At 46.7% G+C, this 10,796-nt stretch overlaps 1 protein-coding gene across 1 annotated transcript; it reads right to left on the reverse strand.

Annotated features, from left to right (window-relative positions):
- Positions 1–219: 219 nt before the first annotated feature.
- LOC135815343 (uncharacterized) lies at positions 220–7,977 on the reverse strand. The gene is made up of 4 exons (XM_065328624.1): positions 5,733–7,977; positions 4,725–4,825; positions 1,819–2,047; positions 220–920 (listed from the first exon to the last, which is right to left on the reverse strand). Exons 1-4 carry the CDS (start codon positions 7,592–7,594, stop codon positions 896–898), a joined length of 2,217 nt encoding a protein of 738 aa, XP_065184696.1. The 5' UTR covers positions 7,595–7,977; the 3' UTR covers positions 220–895.
- Positions 7,978–10,796: the final 2,819 nt, after the last annotated feature.

The raw sequence follows: 10,796 nt of genomic DNA on the forward strand, positions 1-10,796 counted from the left end.
TACTAGTGTGGGAGACTAAATCAGAGTGGATCTGATCTAAGCGTCACTAGCACAATTGATTACACAAGAGCTAATCTAGCCAGAAGCAGTCCATGGGTATACTTCAAATAGAAAGTATACGAACCCTGAAACCAACACACACACACGCACACACACACACACACACACACACACATTATATAATACACACGTACAGAGTCATCCAGTGGGTAGAAGGGGTCTGTGATATGCACATGTGCATATAACGCGACATCGTCAGTACATGACCATACATTTAGCGATCATAATAGGTATAGGTGGCTGGCATATGATTCCAGCTGGAAATGTATACCCTAACAGAACTTGTACATGTATAATACTAAACTGAAGAAGACTTATGAGTCATCATCATTAGTTTGAATGAGTTATAAAAGGGAAAAAGCAAGCGTCAGCAGAAGAAAATAGTTTGAAGCACATGTAGGCTGTCATAAGGATTTGACAATGGATCCGCGCACACCAATTACAGTAAACTAAGAAAATCAGCATCACAGCACAGAGAAGGGTTGGTGACCACACACTCTAGAGTCTAGACCCTCAAAATCAGCATCACAGCACAGAGAAGGGTTGGTGACCACACACTCTAGAGTCTAGACCCTCAAAATCAGCATCACAGTACAGAGAAGGGTTGGTGACCACACACTCTAGATCATAGAACCTTAAAACACGTAGTACTCTGTGGCTGTGTCTCTACTAGACGCTCTGCTGCCAAAGAATTAGAACAAATTCACCCAAATCTTCAACGGGACAAAAATAAAATCGTATTCGGTTTCTAGCAGGACAAAGAGGGTCTAGCACAGGCCGTGGCGGTGGAGAGAGTACGTTTCTCGGCCGGCACCCCTCGCTCTTGCCAGGTAGCTCAGCCTGCATCTGGTAGGGCATCACTGCAGAGTGCAGACACAACCAAACCCAAACAAAGCCAATTACCTGACCACTAAGCATATGTCTCTGCATCTAGTATAGCAACTTCAATGAATTATTGTGAATAGCAACTGAATAGAGCGGTTGTCAGTTGACAAACCCGCTTTCCTTTAACTTCAATATAGACTATGATACTTGCCAGATACTGTACTAGTATACATGTACATGTACAGGCCTAGTTCCTTGTGCAGGCTAAGGTTACTGGGGAGTTACGCTATTCTTCTCAAAGCTCTTTTCTTAAAAGAAAAGTACATTATCGTATCCGTTCCCGAAGGGAACTCACGACGGCCGCTAACACCCGATAAACCGCTAGGGTTTAGCTCTTTTCTAAGTACATGTACTCGCAAACTCCATTGCAGAAACTTACATGACTGTACACAGGAGGTTTCCTCAATTCAAACACTCAATCACGGTCTCTTCACTGTTGCAAAGTCAGTAAACTAAACTTCTTAGTTCTTTATAAAAAAAAGTATGTCATGTCTATAACTTATAACCTTCCAAGTTGGAGGGCTGTTGGAATGAGCATCCAATATGTGCTTAGAGCTGTTAGTACCGTCGGTCAGGGTCGTGCAATGTTATCGCATGAGCTGATTGTTTAGTAACCGGTGGTGTTAGTGGACAATAGCGTAACTTGTAGTTTCTTGGTCCTTTTTTTCTTTACTATGAATCTATATGAATTGTGCTGAATGATGATAAAGGAATGATGCAAAAATGCCTCGGACTAGCTATTTACACTACATTCCACCATAGATCTTTCTTTGTCACTACCGGTACATGTATATTACACACACTCCTTTAAGGCTGCACCCAGAGAACTTTGAAACTGAATCTGAATACTTCACATGCAGGCTAGGGACTTACACGATCAGTTTCTTGATCTTCTCACAGTCACGTGGACTGACTCTCTTGATCAAGTCAAGCAAGTCTCCGCACGTTTTTACTTCCTTTGAGCAGAAGTAGAAGAGGAGCCCTGGGACATTCTCTGGTGACTCCTCGCCATAGTTGTTCTTCCGAATGTAGCAACATATTCTATCTTTGAAGTTGTTTGGGATGTCGCCGTTTTCTGTCACCATCAAGCGAGCTAGGTGTTCTGATGCAAAAAAACAATGAGAAATATAAGAATTCGACGAGGAGACAATAATTTTAATATGGCAATAAGTAGGACGAGCTGAAGCGACATGTGGACTACTTTATTAACAATGTAAGCAATGGAGACGATGCAAGAAACAACTTAAAGGGTAAGGAAAAAATCCATGTAAGAAGAAAAAGGGCAATGGAAAAAAAAGCGGAACCGCCATTGGTGCAGCCCTCGGGTGTGCCTAAGTCTGTGCCTCTGGGTGCTTTGCATGGGGCTGTGCCTCGAGTGGTGACAGCACCTCTGCCTCCCCTGACCCTCCTCCTTCGAGGTCTGTGTTGGTGGGGAGCACCCGCGGCGGTCGATTTGTCCCACCGGAACCAGAGCTGGATTCAACAGAAAGACCAACAACCATGGCTGCAACAACAACACCAGCTTCACATCCAACAACAACACCAGGTTCACATCCAACAACAACAACTAATCCACAAAACAAAGTAGCAAATGACAGACCACGGAGATCTACAGCAGATTACAACCGGAGCTATGAATTCACGGTAAAAATACAAAGGAAACAATTGGAAAGGACGACGACTGACATGAAGGCAACGGCATTCACGGTTGGCGTGGGTGGTGAAGGTGAGACGCAGGACGATGCAAGTGAGGAGGAGAGTCAAACCGCTGTGGATGACGGAGCAGGTTCTGATTCTGACAGTGAGGGAGAAGGTGAGCTGAGTGAGGGTGGGAGTGAGTGTGAGGCTGTGCACGTGAGTCGAGATTGTGTGCGTCCGTCTCGTAATAACAAGTCTTCAGTATACAATCATTTGGTTTCTAGTACTGACTGTTGTCGTACTTATTCTGATTCCTGTTTTTCTGTTTTGTGCCGTGCTCGTCATGGTTATCTTTTGCAGTTACAAGTTTTGGAAGCTGTTTGTCAGCGCATTCATAAGCCGAATTTGTGTGTCCAGAAAGATAGTGTTATTACCCTAAAATTGTTCAAATAATGTTCTTTTGTGTAGTGTGGCAACGTTCTTGCCACTTGTGCCTAAATGTGTTTTGTCACCTTCTTGTTTATTATTGTTATTATTATCATTCGTTCTCACTCTTTTTTGTTTTTTGTTGCTGATACACACTTGTCACGCTTAGTTCTTACTTGTATACCCTTGTTTTCTGCACACTTTTGTGAGAAATCGCACCTCGATATTCCAGTGCTGTCATTGTATCGTGTCACCCTACCTTGATTGCTATATTATTTCCTTTGTTCTCATTTTGTTCTTTAGTACAACGGTGATTCCTGAAGAGTGTTGTACGAAAACTTGTTCGAATCATCTTTTTTTTCCATTGCCCTTTTTCTTCTTACATGGATTTTTTCCTTACCCTTTAGGTTGTTTCTTGCATCGTCTCCATCGCTTACATTGTTAATAAAGTAGTCCACATGTCGCTTCAGCTCGTCCTACTTATTGCCATATAGAAATATAAGAGAATACACAGTATCATTAGTCGAATCGAAACCCGAGAAATCAGAACCACTATTCTTTCTCTGTTACCAGCCACTGGAATACCAAACTAGTTAGAATCAGATGGTGAGCCAATTAAATTATCGTGAAGAGAAGAAGGACAAAATGTTACGAGTTATGACTAACTGTCCACCAACGTAACCAGATCGTATACAGTCAGCGAGTGCGACAAAAGGGCACAAAACTGACAAGGAGTACTGAGCTTTCCGTCCCCTCTTGGACCTTTCCGAACCTGAGCCTTCCAAGTTGGAAGGTTGTTGGTTTGCGCCTTGGAGAAGTGTTGGAGCTAGGTGTCAGGTCGCCGAATGTCTCAGTATTCCTTGTCAGTTTTGTGCCATTTTGTCGCACTCGCTGACTGTATAAGATCTGGTTACGTTGGTGGACAGTTAGTCATAACTCGTAACATTTTGTCCTTCTTCTTTTCACAATAGGAAGAATCATTTTTTCATTGTTCTTTCTGCCTACAGGTACTTCTCTTTACTTTTTTTATTGTCGCAGTTTGGCATCGTTTCCATCGCTTGACAAAGTAGCGATTTCGGTGGTAAATGAAGTTGGTTTTTCCTACATGGAACACATGCTTCCTGCCAAACTTGAAACCTGACTGACTCACGACTGCCATCCGGAGCACACGAGGGGCCTATCGCACCTTGCACTGAGCAAATCTGTAGGAAAGCGCCACTCCCTGCTCAATACACAGTCCCTGTCTGGAACACCTCACCGTATCCCTGGCGATGGTTTGGCCTGGAGAGCATTATAATATTATAAGTGGTGCTCTTCAGGCACAATCTTCCTCAGAATACTCAAGCTAAACTGATAAGGGCTGAATTACACTGTGTATTGAGCAGGGAGTCACGGGTAATTTCTTGCAGGTTTGGCGAGTCGTTTTTTGGCGAGTTTGGGGGATGAGCCAGTCCAGCGTCAAGTTTGGCAGGAAGCGTGTGTTCCAAGTAAGAAGAACCAACTTCGTTCTCGAAATTTGTCCGTAAATACCAACACAGTCACGTACCATACATAAACTCTTCACTTCTCCAACTCAAGGGCCTCTTCACTGCGAATCGCTTTACAATCCACTAAATTTGAACGGACCATCATTAGACGGTTAGAGAAATGATACAATCATGTATTACAGGTGCATATAACGGGGGGTTATATACTCTTGGTGCAACCATACTTACCGCATTGCACCCGATTGAGAAACTTGTGGATCTCATCACCCAGCTCGAAGAAGTCCTTGATGTCATTGAGTGGTCTGTCCGAGGTGCTCGAGGTGCTCACCCTGAAATCATCACAGAACATAGTAGCAGGTACGACATTGTACAATAATTATGCTTTCTGTGCAGAGATCATTGTATGGTCATTATACATGTAGCTCCTAGCGGACTTGCCTGTAAAAATCTCATGGAATCACATTGCTCAATATTATTATACAAGCACCAGCACAACTATAGTATTAGTAATAGTAGTATTTTTACTAGGGCAATCCCCACAGACTGTGAGTCGTTTTACAGGGTACCCTAGGTAAGTGCGTGAAATAGAGCTGAATGAAGAAAGCCGTAAGTGCGTGAAATAGAGTAAAGAAAAAGAAAACGGTGGCTGCATACTATGCCAACAGTAGACCTCTGATACCACGTATCCCCTTGGGGAGTGGAAAAAAGTACGTACTGTCCAAGGTACTTCTTCTTATCCAAAGAAGTAACAGGTTTAGTTCAGTCCTGCGGCCCCAAAAATACGATACATGTGCAGTATGTCAAAATGCTCGAACTTGATTATCAATTATTTTATTGCTCTCGTGGTTACACTAAACCAGATTGCCTAGCGCCTGCGCTGAGCGCTGCAAAAAGCCTCCTCCTTACTGTCAACCAGGGAGTCGTTTATTCTTCGTTTATACGACTCCCTGTTGTCAACATACCTACGTAATTGTATACTAAAGAGTCGAGACGTACATGTAGTCATGTACACTCATGAACCTGTCAGTGCTGTCACGCGAACCTGCCATGCCTAAGTAATTAGTTACATTAGGTTATCAGGGAGTGTCAAATACCGGTATTTGACGACTCCCTGGCTGTCATGATTCCGGGGAGATAAGTGCATAAAAGGAAATGAATGAATGCAATGCGAGTGTAGGTCTACTACTGTACTAGCAACTAATGTCCTGAAGCAGCAGCACGCATGCACAGACTTACCTTCCTCTGTCAATGCAGCTAGCGTCTGTACGACAAGGACGATCCCCAGCTTTGACCGTGTGCCTTTGTCCCAACGGGCCCAAGGCAGATGATTGATTGCCTGCTGTGAAGCGCTCGAGCTGATTGACCGAGCCCGAGGCAAGCAATACTGTAGCAATCAGAGCAAAGGCCAGCACCAAGCAGCTCCGCCTTTGCTCGTCCATGGCTTCGTTTGCTGCTCGCCTGACGTCACGGCAACGGCAGTGTACGTGTACATGGCTTGGTTGGCAATCCTCCGTGCTGGAGATGAGCACGGACGTGCTAGGGTCCCTGAGACTCGTCACCCACACTTCTTGCTCATGTGGTGGAATTCTCGCAATTTCCTGCACAATCCTGCTGATTTGACGGAGTGAGGCATCGTAGGGCACTGGAGGCAGGAAACAGCTGGTTCCGGGGATAGCAGTCGAGCTCCTTCCGCCGCTGCCGATTGCGGATGAAGAAGAGGGTTCGGAGGTACATGTTGGCCTGCGAGTAGCTTGTAGGCTGGCGTGCTTCTTGTCCTGTTGATCACTTGCGTTCAGGTATTGGGCTGTCACCTTTCCAAGTGGAATTAACAGTAGGGGGTGCTCTGAAGGGGTTGGAGCGGATCTGGTCACCTCAGATGTATCGTCAGGGCGGCATGGCACCGGTGCGTCTGGTGAGTTGTCGCTATAATACTTGGTGGAACTGTTCGCGCCACGGTTGTGCTCAAACTCTTGAAGAGCGAGAGAAGACCCGATCTTCTGCTGCCGTTTCTTCTGCTTGTCTGCTGCCGCCAACTTTGATCCAACCTCGCCATCACAGTCGCTATCGCCGTGGATCGTTCTGGTTCCTCTGGCGACGTCTTCTGGAAACTCTACCTGTGCCCTTAGTTCCTCCTTTCCGGCCTGGAAAATCTGCTTTCTGCTGGAGGGATCCCACATGGCTTTCTGGAGGGGAGCTGTGATGGGAGCGAGATGTTCACGCCCTGGACGTTTTGAGTACTGCTCGCCTTTGGATTTGCCCACATCATGAACACGGAGGGCTGCATGCTTTGGGCTTTCAGCAGATATAGACGCAGCCTTCAGGTAGGTGCACTCGTTGGTCTTCCGCAGTTTCGGTGAACTTGCCGCTTCGAGCGACTTCATGTAGAGGGTTGAGCTACCGGAGATATTGTAATCGCTCAGTGTTCGGTCTCCTTCAAGTCGCCTTCCGCCGAAGTACAGATGCCGATATTTCGGTAGGAGACCCAGCTCGTCGCAAAGCTTAGCCTTGACTTTACTGACCGTGTCAAGTGGTTCGGCGTTCAGCGCTAAGCGTTCATCGGTCTCAGCGTCTTGTACATGAACGGTCATGGTACCTACAAAGCGGACGATCAAGTACAGCGTTGACCCAGGCTCAATACTGTATTCACTCAGAGGATGAGAATCGATGAGCTGAGCTCCAGCGAAAATTAGGTGCTGGTGGTTAAGTGGAATTTCCAACTTGCTGCGGATCTGCTTCTTCACACTCCGAATGGTGTCTTTCGAATCTACCGTCAGTCTCGCTGCTTCACCTGATAAAGGTTTCACAAACAAGCACATATCATGAGAGAGCCTTAGTGCGGCGTTGTCGAATGGGATTTTATCATCGTACAGTACATGTTTGAGATCTCCATTGGGCGGTCGGCCTGAAACTTGGGCATGCTGTCGACCATTTTTGGCAAGAGCTTTTGGACCAAGCCTTTCAGCAAGACTCACATCATCATGATGATCAACACGATCGTTCCCCTCTGCGGGGCCTGGACAGAGAGCTTTGCCAGCTTCCTGTGCTTGCTGTCCATTGAGCGCGTCCACAGAGTCTTGAAGGGGCAGGATCAATTGCATGCTGGACTTCTCTACGTCACGAGTCCCAGACCAGGTCGGTCAATCCTCAATTCATGAAATAACTGGTTGCCTAGTGTGAAGATCAAGGGATGTTGCTGGAGGACCGGAATAATTAATTCCCTCGACAAGCTGGACGTTTATTGATCTGGCTTATGAATATGGTATGGCACGGTTCTCCACTTAGTGAAGTGACTTCATCCGCATTTGCTGGTCGCCACGCAGATCTGTATGATCAATCCGCCTTTCGGAGGCTGCTCGCAGTGACTCACCGGGAATTAAGCGATTACAATCTTTCCAGCTCTCTCCTTCCACCTTCGAGTGGCTCAGTCGTTGTGTTTTAGCAGGCTATTTATACAGGACGTCTGAAAGACAATAATTGTGCATGGCTAGTTACAGCGGTTGCTCTCTACACTGCGTCTAGAAACTTGTTTATGTACTTTCCTTGCCCCGCGCCCGCGCTTTGATGTACATGTACATGTGCGCGTGCAAGTGCTGTGCTGACCGCGTGCTTTGTATGCAGTGTGCTGGTCACAGCTTCCCGTCCTCGGTTTGTATGAATAATGCTATGACTGACCAATGGAAGACATGCCGTCCCCCATGCCATATAATACATGTACACCAATTTTGTTCCAGTTGTCCCAGCAAGCGCGGGCATCGTGGATTCATTGCTCTACACGGAAATCTCCTCGTCCGAAAAGTCAGACACAAATTATCAGTTTTCCTGTCCAGCTCTAGATCCTGTCAACCACAGTCACATGGCTTTCGTGTTTGGCATACGCGACTGTCAATCATCATGTCAGAGAGTCACGAGTCAATCGCGTGCCGAGAAACATTTCTGACAAGTGTACAATCATAGTCAAGTCACTCATCGTAGCTAACTACTGTGTGAGTGTGTGGTCCTAGCGATTCAGCACATTCGTGGTTAAAAAAACGCGATGGCTGTCAGAGCACGTAGGATGGTGGAAATAATTCCACTTCTCTCCTTCGAGAAAGATCGATGTGATTAGTATGAGGCAGGATGACCGCGAGCCAATGGTACATGCCCTAAACCACAAGGGTTCAACCTCTCAATCTCGAGCAGTCAGGCAACTCAAGCCGAGAGGTAGTCGGTCATACATGTAAATGCAGAAGCAGCAGTGGTGGTGCATGGTTGTTGTTGTGTTTATTTTAATTCACGTTTCAAACGGGCTAGTATGCCCAATTACAGGAATGCGAATACCAGAGAGAGATAAGGAAGAATAGAAGATGAGCAATAGGGCTACAGCGGAGAGAGCGCATGTTTTGAGGAAATCAAAAATGAACACTGGTGGTCAAGCGTATGCCGTATGGGGTTGGCAGCCAGTTTAAACTGGGTCAGGCATTGGGCACCACGAACAGCTGCAGACAGCGAGTTCCATTCAGTTGCGGCAGCGAAGCCAAACCGAGTTGTGCCAGAACGAGTCCAAGATTGCGGCAGTTGAATGCCACGCCCCGGCTACCTGAGTTTAAGCATGCATGTGTACCATACGCCTGTAGGGAGTACAGTGTAGTTCGAGTTGCTGCTGATCGCTCTGCTCTCCCTCCCCGTGCAGTTCAGTAATCCTCGCGTAGTATCACAGACACATCGTATTCTCTCTCTCCCCCCGTTTACTCGCAGTTATTAGTATCCTATTCCCTTACTATGTGCTTCCCTAGCTTTTACTATGTCCTTCCACAGCCACTTCTAGGCTAAGCCTTCGCCGTCATTTTATTTAATATTGGGTCGTCATCTCGTTTGAATGTGCGAAGTGAAATAAAAACCAACCAACCAACCATCACTGCGCGGGCAGCACAGTTCTGGAGTTTCGGCGACCGATCCGCCTGTTGGGCTGTAAGGCAGAATTAGTAGCAGTTTGAGCCGTATAGCATCATGGTAGTGTGTCTGGAGCATCTCCGTCGATACGAGCTGAGGTCTAGACTTGTCACTTCACGGATATAATAGTGATACATGTACTGACATGATACGTACTGCATCATCGCGTAGATCTGTGGAAAACGTTTCGCGCCACAGTAGACCCCACAAATCAGCTAGCTAGCTACAAAAGTGTAGCTCAAATCAGCTTTTTCATCGCGACGGGCGAAATGAATGAATCGGGCTTCGACTTTTTTTAAAGTTCAAGTCCCACACTCCACAGTAGAAAAAGACTGGACCGGGCAGAGTGCGGTAGAGCATCAGGACGGCAGGAGGCGAGACTCAGGAGCCAAACACGCAGATAGCCAAGGACCACACGAGAACAGAGAAAGTAAATGCAGAAACCTGAGCCTGTATGATAATAATTTTATGGCAGTCGCCACAGCTACACCAGCACACCACTGCGAGGGAGAAAACCGAGTGCTTTGCCCAATACTTTGCCACCAAGTGCAGCCTCGGCTCCAACCGGATCTCTCTGCCTCTGACCAGCTCTTTTCTATGCAACTTGATGCCTCGGCACATCAGATCACAGCCATCCACTTTCGTCCAGCCAATGTCCGTCGTCAACTAGCAGCGCTGAATCCGCACAAGGCCACTGGCACCGACAGCATATCAGCTAGAGTCCTCAAGGAATGCCACAGAGAGCAGGCAAAGCCTGCTGCTCGCTTGTTCTCTTGCTGCTTCAGAGCAGGGGTCCAGACAGCTTCCCGGAAACTAGCCCACGTGTCCCCATACACAAGAAGTCGGCCAAGTCAATAATAATTATTGTTTCGAACGCATACCCTGCAGCTGAATCCCAGGACGGATACCCTGATGCCGTCAATCCTTTTTCTACACATCCACACACACACACACACACACACACACACACACACACACACACACACACACACACACACACACACACACACACACACACACCACCCCCCCCCCCCCCACACACACACACACACATACACACACAGTGACACACACACACACACACACACACACACACACACACACACACACACACACACACACACACACACACACACACACACACACACACACACACACACACACACACACATACACACACACACACACACACACACATACATACAGAGTCAAACAGTGGGCAGAAAGGCTCTGTGGTATGCACATGTGCATATAACGCTACATGACCATAAATTTAGCAATCATAATAGGTATAGGTGGCTGGCATATGATTCCAGCTGGAAATGTACACATATACCCTAACCGAACTTTTATCCACTAAACTGAAGAAGA

This window comes from Sycon ciliatum, chromosome 4 (assembly GCF_964019385.1).
Source record: "Sycon ciliatum chromosome 4, ocSycCili1.1, whole genome shotgun sequence".
Lineage (NCBI taxonomy): Eukaryota > Metazoa > Porifera > Calcarea > Leucosolenida > Sycettidae > Sycon > Sycon ciliatum.

Bases quoted from the DNA above. Each gene is read 5' to 3' on its own strand.
- LOC135815343 (XM_065328624.1), bottom strand. From the start codon at position 7,594: ATGCAATTGATCCTGCCCCTTCAAGACTCTGTGGACGCGCTCAATGGA. The intron at 4,826-5,732 runs GTAAGTCTGTGC...TGATGATTTCAG, and splicing joins AGCTGCATTGACAGAGGAAG to GGTGAGCACCTCGAGCACCT. The intron at 921-1,818 runs GTAAGTCCCTAG...TGCACTCTGCAG, and splicing joins AAGATCAAGAAACTGATCGT to TGATGCCCTACCAGATGCAG.